At 44.1% G+C, this 27887-nt stretch overlaps 1 protein-coding gene across 1 annotated transcript; it reads left to right on the top strand.

Annotated features, from left to right (window-relative positions):
• Positions 1 to 32: 32 nt before the first annotated feature.
• On the top strand, positions 33 to 22626 carry wizb (WIZ zinc finger b; the record flags this gene model as incomplete). Its single annotated transcript, XM_079565247.1, has 17 exons — positions 33 to 364; positions 1999 to 2187; positions 2373 to 2532; positions 4602 to 4677; positions 5137 to 5267; positions 5739 to 7016; positions 7421 to 7855; positions 8942 to 9301; positions 11694 to 11804; positions 13040 to 13588; positions 14905 to 15330; positions 15537 to 16040; positions 16130 to 16687; positions 16902 to 17122; positions 18563 to 18812; positions 19572 to 19749; positions 22233 to 22626. The coding sequence occupies exons 2-17, from the start codon at positions 2071 to 2073 to the stop codon at positions 22624 to 22626; spliced, it is 5748 nt and encodes a 1915-aa protein (XP_079421373.1). The 5' UTR covers positions 33 to 364; positions 1999 to 2070.
• Positions 22627 to 27887: the final 5261 nt, after the last annotated feature.

Here is a 27887-nt window from a genome sequence, read left to right as displayed (position 1 = left end):
TGGTAAAAGTTGAACTCCCTGAACTTGCCCTCTCTGCTCTGCGTTACTCGAACCTCTCCCACCGGCCGCCCTCCTCCTCCGCATCGACGTTACGCACGCAGCCGTGGCGTGCCTCCGAGCCAAATAACATGGAGTCCACCGCCTGGCATCTCGGAGGGAGCCATGCAGGACACCGGAGCCCCGCTTAGCCGAGCCCCCCTCCGTCTCTTCGGCTGCACGCGGCGCAGCGCGGGCTCTTTACCCGCGGCGGCTCTGGGGGAAGCGCTTAGGCTCAGTCTTCAGCGATGACGAACCGAGATTAAAACAACACGCCTCTCTCTCTCTCAAAAAAAAAAATTGGTGTCCGCAACGCAGGCCAATTCCAGTGAGTACCAAAAAACTGCAGTTTCAGGGCGTTTGTGGGGGGGATAAGCGGATGCGTTGTTGGAGAAAGTCACTTGACAAGGGCAAGATCGATACGTGTGTTTCTCGCGGCGCAGCGTCAGTGGACAGTGCAGCAGCCGGCGGTGTGGACGGAGTGATGTACCCGGGAGTAGGGCTGCCTTCAGAGGGGCAGCAGCAGGCTGGGAGGAGACGGGCCGGGGCCTGGAGGAACGGAAAGGCCACTTGTTTTTATATAAGCGTTTGAGGACCAGACATTTTGAGAAAATAGGTCAGCGCTGGGATGTTGTCATGGGCTGGGGGCAGATGTGCTGGATGTCAGGAATGGACTTGTGGCGAGTTCGGCCTGGGAATAGAATAGAGGACACTCCAGAAAGTTTAGAATCAGGTGGATGTCTGTGTGTTGGTTTAGTGCAGGTAACAAAAGTGTTAAGCCCTTCATGCTGCAACTAGCATTCCAGCATGGGTTGCCTAGAGCAGTGTTTTTTGTTTTGTTTTTAAGACTTTTCACACAAACATTCACACAACTGATTTTCTAAGTATCTCCAGATCTACACCAGACTCAAAACTAGGTCTAAACCAGATTCAGAATTGGACGGAACTGCGACTGGAGTAGAGCTTAACTAGAACTAACCCAAAGGAGGGCAAAAGCATGAGTGAGATTACCCAGAATGATAATACTGAATCTCACCTCACACACCACTAGAATGGACCCTGAATCAACAACTTCCTCCGATGCAATTACAAATGTTACAAGTTTGATCTTTTGGTAGACAGTAAGACTTACACTGTCCCTTATCTCACCTACGCTACAGCCATCAATTCACTATATACAACACAATAACAAGCAGGGTCTAGTCTACAGCCAATATGTGACTATAGAGGCTAAAACGATCCACCCTCTATATCAGATAGTACTTTACTGGTCATAATTATTCATCTTATTGCTATAACTTGTTTCCTTTTCATCTATTGTTGTCTTGGGGTCAAATCTAGCTGGTTCAGTTTAGTTGTGTTTATTAGTTGATTTGACCGGGACCATGTACTGAATAATCTTAAAGAAAAGATGTTTTATACCAGATTTAGCCAATGCCAATTTGCAGTGCTTGATTTGTAAATGAGTGGTTTCAGGAACACTTTTGGTCTGATGTGATGGATTTGGGGAACAGGCCAAAACATTTGCCAGAACACCCTCATTAAACACCATTATATCACATACATTTTTTGCCGGATCCTCCTAAATATTTCCCGAATCCTGAAAATTGGAGGAATGCGGGATCAAATTAAGCACTGCCCATTTCCATCTGCAGTCCCTGGGCACACACATCAAAACACATATTACAAATAACGGTCGGTAGCACTAGTAACATTACGTACATTAACATTTGCTTAACAATAACCATTTAAAACAATGTAAACAAAGTACTACATGTAAACATCCACATTTCAACGCTGGTGTTGAAGTGACTGTTTCTTAGTTTTTGGAGTGATTATAAAGTAAATAATATGTTACTATGATTAGGCAATATGAATGACAGAGAACTAGGGATTGTTTTATCCTGCAAGTCTTGTGACTCCCTCTGAGGTTGATATCATGCGATGTTCTTGTGATTTCAGAAGTAGCCATCGCAGCACCATGTAGGCGGACTCCTTACCGGTGGGTCACCATACTGCTCTCTGGGGAACACTATGGAGCCTGAGGCCCGGCTGCCCACCCCAGGGATCAGCTATGGGCCCCTAGAACTCCACCCAGTTCAAAACTCTCCTGCCAACACTCCAGACTTCGACTGCGGCTCCACCCTGCAGGTATACAGTCGCTATACAACCACTAATGTAAGAATGCATCACATTACTTTAAATACAATAAATACCTGAGCAAATACGAGTACAAAGGCTCTAAAAAGTATAGAAATGACGATCCTTGACGGTGTTTCACATTACGTTAAGCACCAACATGTCGATAATATTTCGACTGTGTGTATCTGTGCTAGCTCTCATGTTCTCCAACTACACAAGATGGTCCTACTTCAGCCAAATGTGAGCGGACAGAAGAGCCAGAGCCAGGAGGAGGTGCACAGAGGAGAGTCCGGTCCTCAGCCTTCCCCTCCTCACTTAGCTGGGACTCCGACTCAGAGAAGGAGACGCTTGATGGTAAGACCTTTTGGTTCAACATGTGAGCGGAGAAAAAGACCTTAGCAGTTTACATATTATCCTGCACCCACATGGGCTTCTTCCAGTTTCTCCTACCACTAAAAACATGTACAACAGGCCAGGATGAATGGTGTGTGTTTGTGCAAATGTGACACAAGGGATTCAAATGAGCCCATGGTTACAATGGCCTGTTTACCTGCTTGAGTCCTAGGTGTGTTCATTCACATGCACTGCTTCAACCAATTAAACAAAATAGATTAAAATAAGTATGTGTTATTTGCAAGAAAAAGTGCTTGCAAGTTTGCATCATTTCTAGTACAGGAAGACATTTGTGCTGAACTTTGTGAAGTAGAAAAAGGTTTACAAATCATCAGCTGTTCATCTGTGATCATAAAATAAGCTTGTGATGATGTATCAGTATTTATTTCAACGATTTCTGACTATTTTCTTCCTGTAATGCGTTTAGACCAGAAAGCATGTTGTTAATATACAAGTATTACTGAAGAGCTTGTGTAGCAGAATGTAATCATACAGAGATTCTCTAACCTCAGATTCCGACACACAGAGAGGGAAAAAAACAAACTCTTATCATACTTCATCATCACATTTATCACAGCTCCATGTGCATTCACTGCCAGACGTGTTTTCCAAATGAAGTCATTAGTGAAGTGTTTCAGATGTTTTTTTATTTTGCATCCAGTGAAGTCCAAATCGAAAACCAAAAAAAACAACAACAGGCGTCTGTTACGTAATTACATGGTTATAGGTACGGGTGCACAATAAATGCATAGACTAAAAATAGCACACTTTTTGAAGGAATTCTTTTATTTCAGAGCCAGCAGTAGTACCTAGTGTTTCTTTGTAATTGCATTGTATTGTAGTCAACACCTTATAGAGGGAAAAATCACAGAGCTGATAAAAAGCTGGCACTTAATTAAAAGAACTCCTTCAAAGAGTGTGCTATTTTAGGACTCCTTTTTATAAATATTGCCACTTGTCAATTTGTCATCCTTTGTGTTAAAATCTGACTTCAAGTTAAACTGAAAAGTGTTAAAGTGGATCTATTTTTACTGGTGAAAGGATAATTTATTCTGTGAATCAAATATATGAATGTGTACACAAACTGCTTGGAAACGAAACAGCTGTAGATGCAATCGGGGGGAATTATGTACAAGTGTAATGTTGCAGGCAGCATGTGCACACATTCTTTTGGGAGGTATGTCTGACATTCATTCGGTTTGATTGTGGAGTGTGTTATTGTATATAGTGAGTTAAAGGTACACTTTTTATGCTTAAAAAAAACCCTTTGCATAGTTGACCTTTTAGTGGCCCATTGGTTGCATGGGTGGGTAGAATGGCACCTTTACTTTCCATCATGGTTGTCTCTATGACATTCGGATCAGTTGTTTTTATTGTTGCTGGTAGGTTTCATAGATGGCATGTATGTGTAACCATGGAACTGATCCTGGAGCGTCCTAGAGGCCACTTTGATGGAACGGGTCATCTCACGATCAGAAGGTCGGGGGTTTGAATCCCAGCTCCTGCAAATGCACACTGTCGTTGTTTCCTTGGGCAAGACACTTCACCCTCCTTGCCTCCAGTGTCTGCATACACCGGTGTATGAATGAGAGTGTGAATGGGTGAGGGGCCCCTTGCTGTAAAGTGCTTTGAGTGCCTAATGTAGGTGGGAAAGCGCTACATACAGATCCATTTACCATAATTCACCTTAAATATAATAAGCTTTTACTTCCTGAGGCTGTTGTCCTAATATGTGCTACTATACACCTTTTTGAGTCAACACAATCCAAGCAGGTTTTAAAACATCTCATTTTATTATAAACCTGGCTGACCAATCAACCACAAGTCAAGTCAACCACTTCAGTGCATTAAATTCAGTTGAACCCAATGTATTTTGAGTCGGATGAAGTAGCTTTGTATTTTAGGCTACACCATAGATTATTGTTGAATTATGGGTCCCAGTATTTTTGGAGGTTCCAATATTCCTTCCCTGTTCTGTCAGAGCCTTGCAGTGATGCTTTTTGTTTGTTTGTTTGTTTGTTGTTATGCAGAGGAGGAGCTGATCCACCTGTGTAACCCTCATGGTCTGGCTGCTCACAGCCCTGGATCACCCTCTGCCGGACTCAGGTGAGACAGAGCCAGGGGCATCTGAAGGTGCTCTCTGTACATATGTGGCTATACAGTCTACTATTTGTGCATTGTTTAAATGTTCCTACTTTTGTGGGATTGCAGTCTGTATATGCTCACAACATTTTTGCTGGCATGGCTTCAAATATGTTTTTTCCATAGTCACTAACTTTACAGATGCAACATCCCAGGACTGATTTGATTTATATTTCCTGAACATAAGGCAAAATTGTTGGTCTTAGTCTTGATGTGTGTGATCAGTATATACGTAATGGTGTCAAAACACACACACACACACTGGTGTAACTTCTCTTTCTTTGATATTATGCACAAAAATGTTTCTAAAAATAGCTCTTGCATGAATCCAGTGTCCTACATAGTGTCTCTTTGGCCTAATAAAAAGAAATTGCAACATTTTGATTTGCTCACAAAAACGCCGCTGCTTCCAATTGTGCCTAGACTCGAATGTGACGACAGCCAGGAAGCGGAGCAAGTGCGGCCCGTGTCCAGCCAAGAGGAGGGTCGGGAAGGAAAGACTGGCAGCACAGAGACCCAAGAGCCAAATTCTCTTCAGCCCGACCCAAACCAATGTGAGTAACACAAACCACGCACTGTAGTGCAAAGTGCTGGAGAAAAAGTCTTCCAAAAAATACTGAATTTGTATTGTTTTGTGCCAACAACTATTTGCGGTCTTGAATCATGTTACTTTATATTTTTTAGCTCTGAACATGTTGTCTGTAAAATACCTCAAAAATAAAACCATTATGAATATATGTTGGACATGAGTGAAAAATTAAAATACTGCTGAACTGTAATGATTTAGGAATGCAGGTAGTGGTTGTGCTTCGACTTCAAAACTAGCCAATAAGTGTCCAGGATGTTCCCAGATTAAGTGCCAACGTTTGTAGGATAGGCTTCAGTCAGGCACAGAGACACTATCCCAAAACTTTCTGTCCCAAAGCACGGCCAGTTCCACTATCAATGACGTTACCAGCACAAATCTTCACTATAGTCCGCTTCTTTTGATCTGCTCCTTCACGACCCTCTGTTTCTCCTCACAGCGGCTGACAGCGCGCTCTGGAATGTAAGCGAGCGATCCGAGCCGTTTGTCTCCAAATCCCAACCAAAGGAAGGCTGCCAATCGGTGCAGGAGGAGAAGGAGGAGGAGGAGGAGGAGGAGGAGGCTCACAATACGGAGAGCTCCAAAACGCACATGGGAAAAGAATTCAAGGAACCAGACAGAGACGTGTACACCTTCCCTGGAGACTCAGACCCCGAGAGCCCTCCTCCCGCTCCCTGGGCTCAATGCACATTCATCCAGCGCAGCAGGAGGAAGAGGGTGCTGCTCAGACCGTTCTCCGGCCTGGGCTCCGATTCGGGGAAGAACTCTAAAGACGGCGAACCGGAAAAGATTTATGACTTCGACGAGGACGAGTCGCTGGAGGAGCCAAACGAACACGTGGAGGAAAGCAACGCGGAGATGGACAACCAAATCTTTACATGTGTGGAATGTAGCATTTACTTCAAGAAGCAGATCCACCTACAGGAGCACATGGTGGAGCACTCTCAGACCACTTCAGAAGTCAGTGAAAAGGAAAAACTATGTGAAAACAGCGAGTATAAGTGCGCTGAATGCGGTTGGGACTTGACAAGTGAAGCTGAACTTGAGGAACACCAAAAGCAGCATCAAGAATCACGGGACAAAATCTTGAAAGAGATTGAGAAACTTAATTTAAATGATTGTAAGAAGCAAGACAGTGAGGAGGCGGTACAGCTCCATTCGCCTGTGAGAGTCACAAATACAGATTGCACCATTGTGGATTTAGATGGGCCAGATACGAGGATTCAAGCGAGAGGGCAAACTGGATACCGCCGGCATTTTATCTGCCCCGTATGTAACTTTAGCACAAGGACGCCTCAAGCGCTGGCGAATCACATCAAGACCCACAACCGGAAACCCAATTCCACTCAACTAGCCTGTATGTTTTGTGCCTTCCGGACATCAAGCAAAAAAGCGCTGAGGGACCACCTGAAGCTCACGCACCAGGGGCAGGAAGAGAACGGGCAGCGCTCTTTGAAAAGTGTTTTGAATTCGGGATACTCCATGGCTGGCAGGATCCGCAGAGGAGTCGGTGCCTCGTCGGAGGATCGCACAACGCCAGATGGAAGAATGGGGAATATGAGCAGGAGAGAGAATAGTTGGAATAAGGCGGCCAGGCTTAATCCCGGATCGGAGTATGAAAAGCTGTCGGAGAGCGAGGATGAGGTGCAAGTTCTGACCACTGAGAGTGAGCAACAGGGTAAACCCGCTCAGCGCACAAGATCTCTGTCCAACTCAGGTGAGGAGAAATGATACAAGAACATACGTACACTTACACGTGTGGCAGTTTTTATTTGCCTTTTGAATATTGAGTTTTTTGACCTGGGGGCTCGATTTTATTACTTTTTTTTAAGACAATTTCAATGTAACTCGACAGGCCAATTATTTTTGATGACATCTTTTTAGATCATGGATAATAGGCTACTGAAGAGTTCTGCAAATCTTTAACCAGTTTTGAGTACATCCCGTCTACTAAAATTTCATGAATACACAAAAATCTTGAAAAAACAGCATGAATAAGTAAATGAAACAAAACAAAAAAAAGACTTGTTTTTTTAAAGTTACCTTCTCTCTTCATCCATTTGTTACTTAGGTTGTTCTCTATGATACTCATTGCTCTGAACATGTTTTCATTGTGTTCAGATGACTCTCTTGCACAGTGCAGCAGCACAAGGACGCTTCCCCTGAGACGAAGTTCGAGGCATGAAGACAGGAATGACGCGCCCCTTGATGGAAGGGTGTTCAGTCTGAGGAGGAGCAGTCGGGTCAGTGCTGCTCCTGTGGTAGTGTCCAGTGATGATGACGAGGCTGGGGAGGAGGGTGCGCGGCGGCTGCTGTCAGAGGTGGTTCCAGATGAAGACGTAGAGGAGATTGATGAGGACACCGGTGCGGTGAAGAGTGTGGAGAGGAAGTGCCCTTACTGCCCCGATCGATTCCATAACGGCATCGGGCTGGCCAATCACGTGAGGGGACACCTGAACCGAGTGGGCGTCAGCTACAACGTTCGCCACTTCATATCCCCCGAGGAGGTCAACGCTATAGAGAGGAGGTTCTCCTATCAAAAGAAGAAGAAAAAAGGTGACACATGCATTGCTGTATGTTACATGTATGAAACTAAACCTGGGCTTCATTAAGCTGGTACTTGACCCTGTAAATCACCTGACAAAACTAATCAATGATAACATTTTTGCTACTTGTTGTATGAGACGTCTTCCTTGAGGGACAGGCACAAAATACCTCAGAGAGACATGCAGAGGCATCTACAAACAGACAACAGGCCACAACAGGCCACATCTGCTGGCTCCTCCAGATGTGGATGAGCAGCGGCTGTACTCCAAGCTCCTCCTGAGATACTTTGAATTAGGGTTGCACAATTGATTACAATTATTACAAAACGGAAAATGTAATGGTTTTAATTTGCGTAGTTGCAGTTATTTAACCATAATGTCCCCAGAAAACAACAAAAAATCTCTCCATAAAAATGCATCAACTTGAATTTGAGGCACCAATCTGAAGACGTGAAGCCATTCCTTTCCCTGTAAGAACTATTATTACTAAAACACAACATTTTGTGGTAAAAGATCCTGGTTTAATGAAGCCACCTTTATAAATCCTTTTCGTAGTCCTTCCGGGGGTAATTCTAATAATAAGTGTTAATGGGATGATTGGCCTTTCACCTCCCCCTGGTGTCTCTGGCCAGAAAACCACAGTTGCAACTTTCCTGCCTACGGGTCGGAGTCACCAAGAAGCTACCAGGTTAACGTTCAAAGCTAACTGCTTTGAAAGGATCTCCATTGTGTGATTGGATGCACAATATCCCTCTCTCCCTTTGTCTTTTCTGTCAGTTTAATGTTTACTCTCAAGGACAATTAATGAGTAAAAAAAACGCAACAAGCTACAACACCTGCAGTGGCGCTTATGGCCTCTGGGGGCATGAGTTACTTAGTACCGCTTTAAAAAGTCTTCTGGTTCCTTAACTCCAACAGGGCCAAACAAATTTCTATCCATGAAGATAATTGAATGATATAGCCTTACACTTGCCAGAGGGCATTTTCTATGCATAAACCAATGGATGTGGATAACTAATAATCATATTTACAAATGTAGCATTACTCTTCTCAAACCTCCAACATAGACATTACCTATAATATGCGCTATCCACAGTTGCCAACTTCGACCCGGGCACCTTCAGCGTGATGCGCTGTGAGTTCTGCAACGCTGGCTTTGACACACGGGCCGGTCTGTCCAGTCACGCGCGGGCACATCTCCGAGACCTGGGCATCACCAACTGGGACATCACCATCTCCCCCATCCACGTGCTGAGGGAGGTGTTCTCCAGTCGGCCCGACCTGGTCATCCCCACTGCCCCGCCTCGCAGCCTGTGTGAAGAGGACGATGAGGAAGAGGAGGATAGCGAGGAAGAGGATGACATTATTGAGGTCAAGCTGGAGGAAGACTTAAAGACTGAGATGCCAGAGTCGGCCGTGCCCTGGAAATATGAGGACCAGATTAAGGAGTGTAAAGGTAAGAACATATGTATTTTTTAAAATATTATTAGATAGTGCTCCATTTGCAAAAACATTTTGTTACAGCATTTCAGGCTTTATACGCTACGAATAATGGAAAGATAAACAGGTGTTAATAATCAACAGGTTTAAAGGCTTCAGGCCTAATTTCTGAGAAAGAAGGGAGTTAAACAGTTGAAATGAAGCAATACACAATTGGCAATAAATAGCTCTGATCACTGTTGTAGTGAAGCATGAGCATCACCTCATGACATCATTGTGTGGGGGGTCAAAGTATTTTGAGCTCCAACATGAATGAAATGAAACAACTCCCAGTAGCCTTCCTACATTGTTTTGAGACAACATCATAACATGACTAAAACTAAAAAATAAGTCATCTTAATGCTGTCCTGTTACATTGTTTATTGTGTATAATTTATTATGCAATGACGATTGACACTTATTTACTATTATTCTGTTACATCAAGGAACTGAACAAAATGAAAGATGAGTTTTGGGGATATAGAGTTTATATTTTTATGTTTGTTTACATCAGTGTGTGGCTGTGTCACTCTGTCACCAGGGTCACTGGTGCAACATCAAATGAAACAAAGCAAATATTTAAGTCTGTCCCATTGTCCTGTGGAGTGTTGTTGAAAAGTAATTGGTTGGTAAATCAGTGATTGGTGCAACCTTGGTGAAACCTTCAGAGAAGGACAGAGCCCTGTGTTGTTAAACATAATGCATGAAGATTGTCTTTAATAGCTGGATATAGATGACTGACATGAATTTTAAAGTTTCACATTCTGAAACGTTTAAAATGTTGTGTAAAATATAATCTGATAGAGTGTTACCTTTAGGACCAGGTCATGACCTGAGCTTGACTCCTGAGTCAGAATTGGGGAACCCCATTGCGCGTGGTGAGGGAAATGTGGCATTAAGTGAACTATTGTATGGCTTGTGTGACGCTACTGTGTAGCATAGCATGTTACTTTTGCTCATTGTAAGTTATAATTCATGCTGATTGATAGAGAAAAGTGGTTAAGTGGCAGCATGTGGAGATGTCAAGCTAGTCTCTTGTGCCCACCGTGTGCCACTCACTGATCTCTAATGCCAACCTCCGCCTTCCTCGATTGGTCACGCCTTAAGCTTAGCGGTGCATATGGGGGCAAAATGGCTGCTTCCACCTCCCCGCAGACCCAAACAATAGCGGAAAAGCAGTCGACTGGCTTCCACGGCAGTCGGGAGTCCGATGCACTGCGGGCTGCCGAGCGGTGAGTTCAGCTCGAGCCGTCTTCCCCTCACGAGAAGCGCGCTCGCTCTTGTCTCACCCCCTGCGCGCAGCGCCGCATCTCACTAGACAACAGCCATTAAAACTCTTTATCACACGGGAGCACATAAAGAAAATGATTGTAGAGCAGGTAGCCCACAGTGCGCCCCTGTCACGCGTGTCAGCAGCCCCCATAGACTTGCCTTTTGATTGTTTTGTGCTCGGTAATAAGTGCCGCTCCTATTGGCTCGCACATTACTGTATTTTCTTCCTGTCTGAGCTTTTCATTGAGTGCGTCTGGGATGACGTCCAGTATTTCAATGCTGCAGGATCTCTAAAATTACCTACACTTGCCCAATCCTCGCCATTTTACTTTGATTTTTGATAGAGGACGTGCTGTGCCTTTCAGTGTATGTATCCATGCATGTTTTTCTTCCCAACTCGTACGCGCATCGCTCCGTAGACACAGTTAACCTCTTTATACTGTAGTGGGTGATGTTTGGAGAACTTAGCAAAGGTGAAGTACAGTGAAAGTAACACTTTTGCTCGGGGTTAAGCAGCGGTGTTCCCAAAGTCAAGTAGGCGTCTTGGAATTTGTAAATGCTTGTCTAATGATGCTGTGCCATTGTGTGCGTTTTGATACGAGACCGTTGTAACGCTGCGCTCTGAGGTGTCACATCGCCGCTCTTTTACAGTCAGGAGATGAAGTGACAAGCGCAGAGCCGCCCACCAGACAAAAAGCATTGTCTGTCTCCGCGTCTCTTTTGATTTAGCCATTTGTCGCAGAAAATGGCACTTTTGTCCCAGGAATGCGGGGAAGAAAGACTGCCATGTTTGTTTTATACAATACTGCTATTAATGATCTACTTTAACCATATTTTATGCTTTGAATAGTTTTATGTTTATTTGTTTTCTATAAAGGGGTAATTATAAACCACACAATGATTTATTTTTTTATCTTGATTTGATCTTTAGTCTAAAATGTAATTCAAGACACTTTATATTTACATTGTTTTTCAAAAGGAGGATACTAGAGAATATCTTTCGTCAGATATTAAACTGCGTTCCTCAGCATTTCGTCAGTGTGGGTCTGAGTGAAGTGAGATGAAGTTGGTTGTGCGTCTTTGTGTGTGAACATTAGATGAGGAGGAGGAAGTGGCTGTTGAAGAGGATGGTGATGCGCTGCAGCTGGGTGCTCTGAGCTCGGTCCAGGAGTCACACAGGTCGCCCCAGGAGGATGCCCGCGCCAAGGGTGAGTGAGCCGCGGGTCGACGGGGGACGGGATTAGTGCGGGAGAAGCCTTATCGCAGCTGTCACGGGGAAAATAGCGCTGAACCTCGGGTGTTGGTGCCGAGGCGTTCTGATACTAGATCAGAGAGAGCTCTCCCCGGGGACGCCCTGAAAGCAAGACAAATGTACTTAGGGACTAAGCGGGGCGGTTCTATGTGCGGCCATTGTAAGAAGCGGACAGGGGGGTAAGTGAGGGCAGTGGTCCCATGGTGTCTGCTACCTCTTGGAACCAAAGAGCCAATTCCTTCCATTTTTATTTTTTCTCTGTAAAGAGACGGAAACATTTTGACCGTGATTGAGATGACTGAAACAGTACTAAGCCAGGATGAAAGACAAGCCAACACTTCATCAGAGGTTGCAGTGGCCTGGGACATTTTTTTTCAACCAGGGGTGAGCAAAAACTAAGCAGAGGGTTCTTAGAATTATTCGGCGAACGAAGATGATTAAAGCTGTACTAAGGAACTTGTTTACCTTAATAGATCCTTTCCGTAGTCCCTCTGGGGGTAATACAAGTGTTAAGTGGGATGATTGGGGGGTCTTTCATCTCCCCCGGTGTCTCTGGCCAGAAAACCACACTTGCAGCTTCGCTGCCTACGAGTCGGAGTCACAAATAGACACTAATGGAATCACGAAGAAGAAGCTAACAGGCTAATGTGCAAAGCTAGCTGCGGGCTAGCTCCACTTTATCAGTGTTTACAGCCAAACTTGAGTGAAAAAAATTATCTCCATTGTGTAATTGGATGTACAATATCCCTCTCTCCCTTTGTCTTTTCTGTCAGTGTAGTATTTACTCTCACAGACAATTCATGAGTAAAAAAAAATGCAACATGCTACAACACCTGCAGTGGTGCTTATGGCCTCTAGGGCCATGAGTTAGTTACTGCTTTAAGATTTCTTTGCATAATTAGTTTAACGATGATCTGACTTTACAATAAACAGGCAAGTTTGATGAGCACTTTTTAAATTATCAGTAGCACAGGAGGTAGTGGGTGAATGATATAAAACAAACAAAAAAAAGCTCCTCGGCCCGAAGACACAAAGCTGTACCTGGGTCTGTTGAGAGAGACACCTGCTGTGGAGTTAAACTCAATAATTAATTTTCATTTTGCACAACAGCTCTTCATCTGATGTTGTTGAGAGGTAGTGTTGTTGCTGTTGTAATCCACAGCTCAAATGCTTTATGTTGCATTTTTCCAGCTGATTACTTGAAGTGCGAAGTGTGCGGGGCCCAGTTTGAGACCAGACGAGGCCTCTCCAGCCACGCCCGCTCTCACTTGCGCCAGCTGGGCATCCGGGCCTCCGAGAGCAGCGGGGCGCCCATCCACTTCCTGTACCAAATCGCCAAGGAGCGCAACCTTGACAGCCAAATACGCCGTCTACACGAGCCCACTCCGGCCAAGTGCTGCTCCCCGTCTACCCCACAACGTGATGAAGTGATAGAAGTCATGGATGTAGACAAACAGCCTGTCCCGCTCTCCATCCTTGCGAAAGCAGCCAAAGCAGCATTGCCTTCCACCTCTTGCTCCACCCCCTCCCCTGGTGAATCTCCTGTCCTGGTGCCCTCCAGCTCTCCCTCTTCAGTAGTGAGGAAAGCCCCCATCTCCTCTCTGCTGCCAGTGTCTTCCCCTCTGCGCTCTCTGGAGCACAAGGCTGGGGGAATGAAGAGCCTGACCTCCAGCCTGTCCACTTTCACAGCAAGCAAACCAATGTGGGCCCCGCAGGATCACGATGCTCCGCTCAACCTCAGTAAGTTATAAATAAAGTTTACTACTTTTATTATGACTTATTACTAAAGCATAACTGTGACTGTGGTTGTAAAAGAGTCAGTAGAAGTATTTCCAGCTTTTTACATCCGCTTACATTGAGCTTCTGCTGATACCAAACAATACTGCAAACTTTTTTATTTGATTAACAAAGACCACTGAACTTTTCTACACTAAATATCTTTGACCTACATGACAAAGGTTAGAGGTTACATTCATTTTGACAACTTGTCACATAAATCATTACACACATATTATATTAGTAGTTTCATAGAATAAAACACAAATACTTTAGTGACCTGGTCATAGCTTTTGTCTTAGTCTTGATCAGTTGATGCTAAATTTAGCAATGCTGCAGCTAACCGCTGTACTTTGAGTCAAAGGAAAGTTTGCATGTGAAGTGAGTGTAAAACTAATTCAGCAACTGAATTTTACAAATGCATGTGTATGCCTATGTTCACTTAAATGTTGACAAAAGTTGTGTTTTGAAACCAATGAGAGCAAAAATATTGGATTCAAAATCCAATTCTGTATTTTTTCCTGGATTGGCACCAATATCTGCTACTATTATCGAGATCAATGTCATTGCTGATCTAGCTTTAGTATGGTAGGAAGACAGGTGATGAGGCAGTTGTGATTGAGAAGTACAAAAATGTTTGATTTGATGATCTTTAAACACAAAGAAATAAATGTTATAAATAATTGTAATGGCAGATTGTTTCTATTTTCACAACTGACACGTTTGATGTTAAATATGGCTTAAGACACTAAGACTATTCAAATTTCACTCCAAGCTTATTTAGAAGTGTGAAATCATTTGGAAAGGGCTGGAGAGCTGTACTTCCCGAGCTACAAGTTGGAGAGCCCCGCATGATCATCATTTTTCAATTTAATCTGTAAATGTTAGTTTTTTATTGCCAAATGATGTCAAAGCTAGTATTGTCCTCAATAGTGAACTCAGAATTAATTTTAAAAATGTAGTGCGTCGAGCTCAAAAATAATGTTTGTGCCGGAGACAGACGTCCCCCCAGTCCAAAACGACGTCCTCTACAAGTGAATTAAAAATAATTGCTAACAAGTATTTCTTTCAAATGAAAAGTATTTGGAATGTTTCCTGCACATCTCATCCATCCTTTGCCAATCTTTTTTGGGGGGGCTGGGGAATTTGCTTATACTATTATTGATGACTTGACCCTCTGACCAGACAAAGCACCATGAACCCTCTATAATCTGGGGAGCCGACCCCCAGGTCGCGCACCACCGGTATAACTATGTAACTATTTATTTTTTATGCCACAGCTCTTGAGGCTGATCCGAGCAAAGACATAGTGTGCCAGCTGTGCGGCGCTTGGTTCGAGACACGAAAAGGCTTGTCCAGTCACGCCCGGGCCCACCTGCGCCATTTTGGAGTGGAGTACTCGGAATCCAAGGGCTCGCCAATAGACGTCCTCTCTCAGCTCATAGAAAGTGATGAGTTTAAGCACAAGGCCAGAGAGCTGCAGCTGGACGGCCCCCCGGAAACGAGGTGCCTCAGCAGCACACTCTCTTCCCCCAAACAACACCTGTTCTCCCTCCCAGTGTCTTCTTCACCGCTGCTGTACAAGGTGACCACCTCCAAAACTACCTCCGCCTCCACTTTGCTCGGTCCACCTGCCAAACGGCACAAGCCCTCCACCATGCAGATCTTCCGGCTGAGCAGTGGGGAAATTATGAGCCTTCCTCTCAGTAAGCACGGTTACATTTTCATATTTTCATCACTATAAATGACTATCACTAGTAGTAAAGTAAAATGATATATTGTTCAAATAAAAGTCAAGGAAAAGTGTATTGATGCGTACAGACAAAATTCCTCTTGTGAGCCACTCATCCCATGAAAATACCATCTATAATTATCCTAATATTTTTTATGTGATCATTACTGTTCCTTCCAGGCGAACCTCTGAAGGAGATCGGCTGTGAGTTCTGTGGTGAATACTTCGAGAACCGCAAAGGCCTGTCCAGTCACGCCCGCTCCCACCTCAGGCAGATGGGCATCACGCAGTGGTCCGTCAACGGCTCGCCCATTGACACCTTGAGGGAGATCATTGCCAGGCGTGGTCTTCCCTCCGCCTTGCCTCTAAAGCCACTAAGGAACCCCGCACCACCCTCTCCGGCGCCTCCTCGCTCCCCTCTGTCCACCTCTTCCTCGCCTCCCGCCGCCCTGCTCAGCCGCCTGCCCTTTGCCTTCGCCCGGCGCCCGAGTCCGCCTCAGATGGTACTGTCCAAGTTGAACTCTGCTCCTCAGTCCTCTCTGAGTGGCCTCCTGAAGCCCAAAGTAGAGCCAGTGCAGCTGGAGCTGACCCAGCCCGGGACAGCGGCTCCATCTAGGGGCTTCTCATCTGGAGGCCTCAGCCCCAACATGACCGGCTCCAACAGTGTGCATCCCCTCAACCTGGGTAAATAAATATCTACAACCAGGCTTTATTACATCCATAATTTATACTTCATGAATAAAAATCCCCATGTTGTTTATGCATCTCCGCAGCGATTTCTCATGACATGGAGCCAAGTCGGGACATCCGCTGTGAGTTCTGTGGCGAATACTTCGAGAACCGCAAAGGCCTGTCCAGTCACGCCCGCTCCCACCTCAGGCAGATGGGCATCACGCAGTGGTCCGTCAACGGCTCGCCCATTGACACCTTGAGGGAAGTGATGCGTAAGAGAGGGGTTTCCTCGGCCGCCACGTTAGAGCCTGAGATTAAGAAAGAGTCCGGCGTGGAGAGCTGTAGTCCTTCCTGGGAGCGTGTAAGGGGTACTGCGGAAGGTGTATCCTCACATCAGTCTTCAAGTGTACGGAAGTCTCCTCTCACTCTGCTCCAGTCCGGGCTGATAGTTCATAAACCGGGGTTCGGCTCCCTGACCACATCTGCTGTCCCATCTGGAGGCAGGTTTTTCGGGATGTCCCCTCTGGGAAAACGTCCGCTGTCAGAGGACGGCTCCTCAGTGCACACAGCCTACTCACCACCCGGTCATCTCAAGAACTATTCACCCCTGCCACATGACTTATCCTTCAAGAGCAAGTCCCCTCCGGTCAAGCACAGGCGTATGTTTGGCTTATTCTTTCAAAACGTTACTGTCATTGTATAAGACTTGTTTTTTAAAATATTCATTGGGCACGATCCTTGCCGTCATGAACAGGAAATGGACTCTTATTCATCCTGAGTAAACTTATGAATTATGGAAACTGTAATGTGTCTGGAAAGGTGTAAAATGAATGTCTGTGCATTGATCCTTTTCTAAACATTTTTCCTCATCAGCTGATCCCAGTTGTGAGCTGTGTGGATTTTACTTTGAGAACCGTAAGGCTCTGGCCAGTCACGCCCGAGCTCACCTCAGGCAATTTGGGGTGACGGAATGGTCCGTGAATGGCTCCCCGATTGAGACGCTCAGTGCTTGGATTCGCAGCAGGCCACAGAAGGTGCTGGATATGCACCGCAGCTACATGCAGGGCAACTCTCTCTCCTCCTCCCTCAAGAAGGTAAGAAGTGTTTATGCGTTTTCCTCCCTTATCCCAGAAAATAATTCAAAGTTTCCATTTTAAAATAGAAATGCTGAAGATCATATTAACGGATTTCTAAATGCGTGCTGCAGAAGAACACTCATTTGTGCTCGAAGTCCAGGCAACATGCAACAACGTGCAAAGCTCAGAAGAGGTTTTGTCGCATTTTCCTGTAGTTGATTCCACACACCATTTATTAAATAGATAGTTGTTACACAAGAAGTTCTCATTTTGTGGATTCGTGTTTGTCTGTCACATGCATTGAGAAGCTCCTGAGACTCAGACAGGTCCAACATGCTCTAGTCTTGAGGAGGTTATGCCTTTGCAGCATGTCGGTTTGAAGTATTGCCCTGTTCTCTAGTACTTTCCGGCCTCTTTGACTGATCATTGGCCCCTTTAGGCTGTACATGCTTGTAACCTGCTGCAGTCAGAAGAAGACATCTTGCAGGGAGATCTGAGCAGCCCCGGCTGGATGCTCGACAGACATTAGCGTCTTGGAAAGCTTCAGACATGTTGTCTAACAGCTTTGAGCCTTACTGTAGATCCTGTGTCTTTACACCCAGCAAAAATCACTGCGGGGACAGATGCCAGAACAACTCAGCTATCGACTTGATAGTTGCCATAGTAACCAGGGTGCCTGGCAGCTTATGTTTCATCTTCAGATAAATTATGGCATGCTGTTGATAGAAGAAAATGTCTGTTTTTTTCTCCCCTTCTTTCTTCCCTCCTGAATTAGTTTCTGGTGCATTTGCGTCACTCTTAACACCTTTTCTCTGAGCTGATATGTGACACAAATACAGAGCAGATTGCATTTCCAATGTCCTTGTCATTCAAGTTGTAAAGATTTATTCATCCCAGAGCACCAATCCTACCTTACCTAATTGAACTCTGTACCTGTGGACGGTCTAATTATAGAACAGATTGTCAATTTAATTAACTCTATTAAAATGTTTCCATCTAATTTTGAATAAATCAAACCTTGCATGCAAATGGAATAACTAAAGTAGAGTTATGTTCTTGGATTGTAGCTTTGAAATAGTTAAATCTAGTGTCCTGAAATAAATAAGTCGTTTAGATAGTAATACTGTATATTATAATGCAGGTTTTGTTCATGTCACATCCTTTTGTTGTACATGTTGTGAGCTTTAATCTCAAACGATTGTACACACAGTTTGCGTTGAAGTCACACAGGTTCAGTCCCAAAAATCTACGGTGCCGTTATAAGAGTGTCACGTTTTACTGACTAGTTACAATGCCATGTGTTAATCTGGCTGTGTGTATTGTATTGTGTAATGTAGAGCTTATGTTTCGTCTTGCTGGATGCGGCTGATCATATTACTGCTCTTTCACCAGAAGTGCCGGTCGCCACTCTCTTTGTCAGCGGATTCTTCTCATGTCTTCTCCGCCCTGTCTCCGAAGGCACCCTCCTACTCCTCCTCTGCCTCCCAGTCGTCTTCATCTTTGGCAGTTAGCCTCGTCCCACCTGTAAACCGCCAAGTCCCCCACTGCCCCTCGAAAACCTCCGGGGATGAATCCAGTACCATCCTGGACGCCACTCCCTCCAAGCCAAGCCACTGTAGCCCAAGCCTCCAGCCCCCACGGCTCTCTGGCAGCCTCACCCTTCAAGCACAGGTTGCACGAAGCGAGCTCAACGTCCGCCTGCCCAGAGGTATGTCCGGCAAGGGCTACTGTTTCAACAGCATGCTGTATTTTCAAGTATCCAGACCGGGACATTTTAAAGCAGTACTAAGTAACTTGTTTACCTTAATAAATCCTTTCCGTAGTCCCTCTGGGGATAATACAAGTGTTAATGGGATGACTGGGGGGTCTTGGCCAGAAAACCACAATTACAACTTCGCTGCCTACGGTTCGGAGGGCCCAATACACACTAGTAGAATCATGAAGAAGAAGCTAGCAGGCTAACGGGCAAAGCTAACTGCGGGCTAGCGCCACTTAAACAGTATTTACAGCCAAAAAATGATCTCCATTGTGTACAATATCCCTCTCCCTTTGTCTTTTCAATCAGCGTAGTATTTACTCTATTTACTTATTTATGACTTCTAGGGGCATGAGTTACTTAGTACTGCTTTAAGAAGTGAAAACTTCTCAATCCTAAAACCTAGAATCTTTCATGTCAGTCTCACTGGAAAAGAAGAAATGTCTTGGCCAGCGCTGGTCACTCCGAGCTGTCATATTATGCATTGATATCTATAAATATCACACAAAAAGGAAAATGCCGTTCTGTTCTAAATGTCACCTACAGCACAAAGCACATTGAAGCACCTTAATTTAGAGTATAATCATCATCAATCTCTAATTTGCCTTTTATCCATCCTGCACTAAGTCAAATGTAAAAGGCTCTCTGTAAATTGAAACAGCCCATTCCGAAAATCAACCCAATGTATTGTCCACCCATTTCTCTCCTCAGGGTTTGAGCGGCGTCCCCTAAAGCACCCCTCCTGCCCCGATGGAGCCGAGCGGGACAGCTGCTCGCCCCGTCCCCCCCGCACGGGCACAGGCACTGGCACTGTCCCCGCCCTGGTGCCCAAGCCCCCGTCCTACCCTCTCGTCAAACTGGAGGGCAACTTCTACACCCTCAAGTGCCGGTGAGTTTTGTGTCTCCACCAACGGCGCACTCGTGTTGCACTTTTTCGAACTTCTAACCTCGCTATAATGATGTTTACACCGCTATAGTCTCTCCTTTTGAATAGATGAAAACACTCTTAAAAACAGTGCTCCTGCAGGTCTGTAAAGCCCATACACCAACACACATAGACTTGTTGTTTTGATCATTTCAGTGACTTTACTTTGAAGCACCTCTCTATTGCTAATTGCCATGCAGCTGCGACATGCTACACTCTCCGCTTTTGCCAGTAAAAGGTGATAGACAGAATCAAACTCTTCAGCAACGTGACCAGTGCTTCCCTTTGCAAACGCTTGATTTTAAGTTATAAATTGTCAAATGCGATCTAAAAGTATTTAAAAAAGAAAACAAAAAAAAAGAAAATGGCATAATGTGCGTTGAGAGTAGCGGGGTGTTTTGTATTTTCAGCAACATGAATGAGGTTTGTTTCACTGCAGCAGAAAACAGACAGCTCCCTTGGGTGGTACCTGCTCTGAGTGGATCAGCATTTTATTTCTTTATGTGAGACCACGGTTTCTGCTTAAACGTGCAATTTGCAACTTCCAGGACAAAATGACATTTAACTACCTAGGTGTAAATGAGGCATAAATTAAATGGAAGAGAAGCCAGCTCGAGCTTTTTCTGGCTGCTTGGACGAATGATAAAGTACGGCTGATTTAAAACAACCCTCGTCACAGTGTGTTACATTTCTGCATGAGTGTGTGATTGCTTGTATGAGTGGATAGGAACAAAGCCTTTTGAGTGCTTATTGAAGTGCAACGAAGACAGCCATGTTCCCTTTCTTTTGGGTTCTGCTTTCAGAGACACTTATTTCTTTTCAATATAGAAATAATTGCGTTAAAGTAAAAGAGAGTAATACAGACAGGGATTTGGGGGCCTTTCCCAAAAATCCATGTAAATAAATTGCTTTCATCATAGTCATTGGTCTTATGCTCAATACTTTTATCAACACAATTCTGCATTTTGGTTTAGGCCCACGAGCAAGCTCAAACTGTAAAATCATTTTATTTGGTTTACTACACTCCTAAAAATGAATATCCAGATTAATCTAAATGTCTCAAATTGAGTGGTTTTGACTAGTTATGGTTCAGTTGGGCATTTGACCTAGATTATTTCACTTGTTCTGAGATGTCTCTGACTTGATTTAATACAATTTGTGTCTATTCAGTTTAATTTATTTGCCAATTAGGTAAGAAAATTGCACTTGTCCCATTGGCAATTTCACTTTCTTATTTCGAGCGAGATTACCGTATTTCTTCCGGACTATAAATCGCTCTGGAGTATAAATCGCACCAGCCAAAAATATCTAATGCAGAAGCCTCGGCAACTACCTGGGCTTGGAGGCGCAACTGCTCTGTTGACAAGCCTCTCCCGGCATCACGTTGTTCAAGCACCCATTTGCGAACTCGTTCGGCCAGCTAGGTTTTAGCTCGCGATTAGCTTTATATTGTTTTCTTCATTGCAGTAAGAGTAACCTCAGCTTTTCGCCAGTCCCGCACAAGTTTCTCACTCACTCGAAACTAAATCTTCAGTGGTGCAGGAGTAGCAGATACTGCTACAGAGGCCTAGAGCGCCCTCTAGCGGCCGTCAGTCTGAAAATAACAAACATGCAAAATCATATATGTTGATATACAAGTCGCACCGCCAGCCAATCTATGAAAAACAAAGCGTGACATATAGTCCGGAACATATGGAACAGCAGAACCAGTGAGAAATGTCCTCAAACTAGCAAAGTAAACTGGATCCGATGTGGAAAAAAGTCTAAATGAGTGAATCTACTCACAACAAGATTCATATTCTCAATTCAAGTCGTTTAAACCCATGCTTGATATTTAGTTTTTGTAGTGTACACTTGTTGAGAACCACTCTTTTGAAAGACTAAGCCATCCCAGCACAATAATACCACCGAAATATTAACGCCACAGAACATCCAGCTCGTCACTAAAGGCAGCCAAAGGGAGGGATTAAATAGGTTAGGTCCTCATCCAAATCCATTCATTGATTACCCTCTGCAACAATAGCCTTTTCTGTGTTTAGCTGTTCAATGGGAGCATGCTTTGTACTGCTGGCAACAGCATAATCCAAAATATTTCACAGTGTGCCTTTAAAGCAGAACTAAGTAACTCATGCCCCTAGAGGCCATAAGCGCCACTGCAGGTGTCGCAGCATGTTGCTTTTTTTACTCACTATTTGTCCGTGAGAGTAAATACTACGCTGACAGAAAAGACAAAGGGAGAGAGGGATATTGTACATCCAATTGCATAATGGTGACATTTTTTCCTTTAATGATAATAAAAAAGGAGAAATTATGAACAGCATAATTTATGGTTCCAGAGTCAAGTTAATGATGAACAGAGGCCAGATCATTCATAAAAAGCATGACATTAGTATTATAGTGTTTATGTAGCAAAACCATTGCGCTTTAACACTGTGTTCCTACTGCAGGTTCTGTGAGGTGGAGTTCCACGGGCCCCTCTCGGTGCAGGAGGACTGGATCCGTCACCTCCAGCAGCACATTTTCAAGATGAACTACAAGCCCCCCGCTGCCCCCCGAGCTGCTGCCGCTTTACCCCACAAAGACAGTCCCCCCTCCGCCCCTGCCCACGCCTCTGCCTCTACCTCTACCTCTGCAACCCGCACCACCGCACCTGCCCTGACCTCCCGCCACTCCACTGCGCTCCCCGCGCTCCCCACACTCCCCACACTCCCCAAACTCCCCACACTCCCCACACTCCCCACACTCCCCAAACTCCCGGCAAAGTGTGCCCCCGCCAACACTGCCACTGAGCTGGACCACATCTCCACAGAGCAGTCCACGGTCGGGCCGACTCCGGTGTAGCCCATCTTCCAAAAAACCCGTGCACCTTTTTTTGACTTCCTCGTATTGTCTCGGCCTTTTATCGGTCCAGTCATTCCTCTGTGTGTCGGCCAAGTGTCGAGGAGGAGTGTTTCCCCCCTCTCTGAGCCCCAAGCACCTTTGAAGCAGCTTTTTCAGACTGTTACTTAGCCCCGTTGCCATGGGAACCCGGCGCCCTGGCTTATCCATGCACTGGGGATGCGTGAAAACTACCCAAGGTTATGAGGAGAGATGAAACAACGTTTTATTGTTTGTCTTGTTCATATTGAATGTCCATTGACTCCAGTCTTCATTGTTTCATTGGTTCAGTCAGGGGTATTGTTTTTACTTCCTTTACGTTTCTACTACAGTTCAAGTACACCTTCTGCCCTTCTATTATTATTCTAGGAGACTTTGTCCAGAAGCTAGCACTGGCCGAAGCCTTGAAAAGGAGTAAGATTTAAAAACCATAATCCTGCTAGTCTTGTGCTTTAGACTTTAAACGTGGTATAATATGGTGGAGACAAAAATAGCACTTTTATTTAATGTTAATGACACTGAGCACTTGCAGAATGAATCTTTATGAGGGTATGATTTACTTTGGGCTCTGGCTACACAGGCACAGTATTTTGGTTTATCTTATCTGGGCTGGTTTTAGTTTATTGGCCAAAGTAGGACGATCATCATCTCATGTTTGAAACCATGTATCGGCCTACAGAGCATTACAGAACAGCTTTAGCCACAATCATTTGATGGGTTTATCTGGTAACTAGATTAGCTCATGTTACTTTAGTTACCAAATAACTAAATTGGACATTTAGTCATTAACAAATTAGCAAATTATAGCTATTTCTAAATTATGGCAAAAAACTGAAATTCATCATCATCGTCATAACACATAAACTATCTGAATGGAGCAAAAAGAGGAAGCACATTGATAAAGGGAATCACCCTTTAACAACTTTGTCCCAAAATCTATATTTTTTTCTTGAATGTAGCTCAAAGCACCTCTTGAAACCTTACGCACACCTTCATAAACAATCATATTGACATGACCTTTGTGCAGTTACTGTGACAGTGACTGTATTGTGCTGTTTTGTGCCTAATGAGACCTTCCTGTCTTGACTAGGCTTCAGGCTCTCCTTTATTGAAAGAGGCCAGACACTCTTCAAGGGGGTTCACGCATTTTAATCCATTGTACCCTGTCTTTTTAATAGAATCCAAATTATTATTTATTTTTTACACATTTGAATGTCGTCTTGAATGAATTTTTTAAAAACGGTGTTAAATGTCTGTATGCCACTCAACCCAACGCATTTCCCGTTGTCAAAGATGGAGGTTCAAACCTATGGCTCGCTGGACTCCTTTCTGTACGTACCAGAACTTGCATCCGTTGTAGAGTTAGGATGTGCCAAAGAAGTCTGTTTACTCCCTCGTTTTTTGCCTCTGTACAAGCTGTTTACAACGGACCTAGCAGCGTGGGGATTTCTTTCCACTACGGTTGAGATCAGACTGCTGGACTTCACGCTACAAATCTATAGAGTCTCCCCCCCCCCCCCCATCCCTCCCCGTGACTTCAAGCTCTTGTACACCCAGCCGCGTGAACTTAATCCGGGCCGGGGTGAGCGAACCGCGCCAGTCTCCGGAGCCCTCCTTCCCTTCCCAATCCGTTTTTCTTGTACATTGCTTCAGGCGCTCCATATCAACCTCAAACTGACTGAAGCAATAGCTCGACAGGTCTGTTCCCGGTGTTTCCAAACAGGACTGTTCCACCCTTATCCTTTTATGGAGTATATACTATATAACTACATGTACCTAAGTAACTGTTGATGCTGGTAGGCTGTCAGCGGTTCTATTAGCAAAAGGTAGTTCAAATAAGTGATCTTAATTCCTATATTGTGATTTATGTATTTTTTATTGCTCTGTGCATTTCAGTAATCCCGCAAGGTAGAATATTTTTTAATTTGTATCCATTAGTCTCCGAGCTGAACCGGTGCTGGTGAGAGATTGGATCGGTGCAGAGCATTTTATTGTTGTCCTGATATCAAAGGACTCTAATAACCAGGCCTTAAGAGCGGGACAACTTCATACAATGATTGTCAGTCCCTCTCTACTTTAACTAACAGAGCCCATTGCAGGTCTGTGGCTGCTCCAGAGGCCAGTGCATTAGAGATCCCTGTCGAAAAGCCTCAGCCGGTGTAACTGGCTCGTGTACGCATGTGTGAGTGTCTGTGATTAGACGACAGAGAATAAGTAAAAAGATGGGCTGTACTCAAAAAGGTTGATCAAATCCAGAACAAAAAAAATAAATGTGATTTCAAGCAAACGCTGCCTCCTGGTCTTGTATGACAATTGGGTGAACACTAGAGGGAGCCTCAATACAAGTGTGCTTTGTAGAGCATGGCGAGAGCTTCAAGGGGGAACTTTAGGGTTAAAAGAGGATTCAACATTTTATAGGAAGCAACAGTTTTCATCCCAAACCAAGATGGTTAAGTTCTCAACTGATATTTATGTGTAAACTAATATAAGGCCTTTGTTGCTATAGTCCACAAAATAATTAATATTTGTCCTAATACCAGTATACAAGAAAATATTTAACTAAAAAATACTTTTAGTATGCATCAAGCCACTGAAATAAAAATAACAATAAAAAAAAAATGTCTCAGTGGCCGTGAACTTAAAGTGGGCATAATGCATTTCTCTTTCTATTTAAATTGTCTTTCTATTACATTGTTGGTTTAAAGGGTAATACACAACAGGAAAAGTGACAAACAAGATGCTAATATAACACCGTCTCTTCCTTGCACTTTGTTATTGGAGCTGCACATTCACACAGTGACTTCCTTGTTCCCGTTCACTTTTATCAGATTCAAAAGTTTGGGGCTTCTTTCATCACCGTCTGAAGCAGATCCTTCCTCTCAGACTTTGCGATGGCATGAAGGATGTTGGCAAGAAGAAAAGAAAACAAAGCTTTGTTATCTTTGAAGTTGGATATTTAAAGAGACACTATGCAAGTTGGTCATTTTATACCCACTACTGCCACCTCAGGTCCTACCTGTAGCTGCAGGTTCTATATTAAGCTCGTGCATGACGGCATTTCGGACCCGAATAAACAACTTTTTGAGAGACAGTGCAGGATTTTAGAGGCAGTTGTGGTGAACAGGTCTGGCCTCATTCTACATATTACGACATTACTGGGACATGTATGGGGATGATACTTAGTTTTAACATTTTTAAACTCTGTATAGTCCCTTTAAAGGAATAGGCCACCGTTTTTACATACAAAGATATGTTCTTACCTCACTTTAGACGTGTTAATATATCCCCGTCTGGTCTTTGTCCGTGCGCTCTGCCAGGCAAACGGAGCACATACGCAGCCTCTCCCACATGTCCTATAGCTCCAAAAAAGCTCACGATAGAAGCTACCAAGCTCTTCCACGTGTTCCCTATTTAAATAAAGTTACGTGAAGTGTTTTCATGCGAAGTATATTTACCCAGAAATGTAGCATGTCGATTTTATAAGCAAATAAAAAGGGGGACTATATTGTGAGGCGTAATGATACGAGGAGTAAAACGTCCGCGCAGTAACTCCTAAAGGTTATTGACGGAAGTGAGCGGGGGAAGTCTTTAGGAGTTACTACGCGGACGCTGTGCTCCTCGTATCATTACGCCTCACAATATAGTCCCCCTTTTTATTTGCTTATAAAATCGACATGCTACATTTCTGGGTAAATATACTTCGCATGAAAACACTTCACGTAACTTTATTTAAATAGGGAACACATGGAAGAGCTTGGTAGCTTCTAGCGTGAGCTTTTTCGGAGCTATGTGACATGTGGGAGAGGTTGCGTATGTGCTCCGTTTGCGTGACAGAGCGCGCGGACAAAGACCAGACGGGGATATATTAACTCGACTAAAGTGAGCTAAGAACATATCTTAGTATGTAAAAACGGTGGCCTATTCCTTTAAGTCTATCACTTTAGGAGTAACAGTGGTTCATTTTTGGCATTATCAATTTAAACTCACAACTGTTAATTTTAAGTGTTGATGGCAAGCAAATATCAGCCTTTTTCGAATAGTTTGCCAGGAGAACGAAGACTGTAGCACTGATGTCACTTAGTTTAATGGCAGTCTGCAACCTGCATGCATGTCCAGTGTTTTTCCCACAACATGAAACCATAGGAGGTCGGCAAAGTCAAGCAAGAAAGGTCATTCGTGCTGTTTAGGTTGTTGGACTAAAAGAAGAACTCCCCAAGCTGAAGTTGCTGCAGCTGCAAGTTTCCTGGACCTCCTGGTGATGCAAAAACAACTCCTGCCACAAGCACTTTATTGTTTCAAACCAATGGGCGCTTGTTGTGGCACAGTGGGAAAGTGCAAGTCGAAGAAACTACACTTTTCTTTTTTAAATCTGACCTCAAAGCTCTAAGCTACAGTCGATATCATTGCCACGTGTCCTGCTTCCCCTTGTGAACAAAGTTGCTTAATTGCATCTGATTGACTAGTGTAACTTAAAGACAATGAAGACATTTTTTGGCATTTCACGCACCCCTCTTTATCAGTGAATCTGTGAAGAGGCAACATCCACCAGGCTTATTCTTCAGCCTGTGTTTAACGTCTATGAAGTTTTTATCAGTTCATTCTTAACGCTGGTCATTGGTTCATGAGCGCTGCCGCTGTAGATAACACCGACTGAACGGAAACGCTGTAATTCATAACTGTAGATCTGGGAATGCATAAACAAGACGCTCTGATGGTTTATCTGCAGATACAAGGCCTGTGAGGTCCAAACTGTGGGATGTGAAATGAATCAAAGTTGCTGTCGGTTATTTTCCAACAGATCACAACATTCCTTGCACTGGCACCAATATGAGTCCAATACATTCAAGAGAGAAACACATTTAGCTAAAGAAACGTTTACCAAGAGGACTGTGGTGAGATCTGAGATGGAAAAACTCACAAATATCAGTCTTGTTAACAGTTTTTTTTTAAGGAACAGGCGCTAATGCAGGTCATCAATGTTTTGAACCATTTAAGAAATCTTGGCACATTTGCTTTGGCTTATACATTAAACAAACATCAAACATTTTCCCACAGGAAGTTAGAAAGGCTGGGAAGAAAAATGTATAGATACGATCCAGGTGGATGTCATTTGCAGTCAAAACAGATGAGAATTCCTCGGGATACAAAGAAGTGCACACGCAGGAAAACCCAGTGGATTCTCGGGGTGGTCCTCACAGCTGTAAAAGCACTTTCTGTTCCATCAT

This window comes from Gobius niger, assembly GCF_951799975.1.
Source record: "Gobius niger genome assembly, chromosome: 10".
In the NCBI taxonomy this organism is placed as follows: domain Eukaryota; kingdom Metazoa; phylum Chordata; class Actinopteri; order Gobiiformes; family Gobiidae; genus Gobius; species Gobius niger.
Note: the sequence above shows the minus strand (reverse complement) of the source record. Positions and strands in the feature narration are given on the sequence as shown.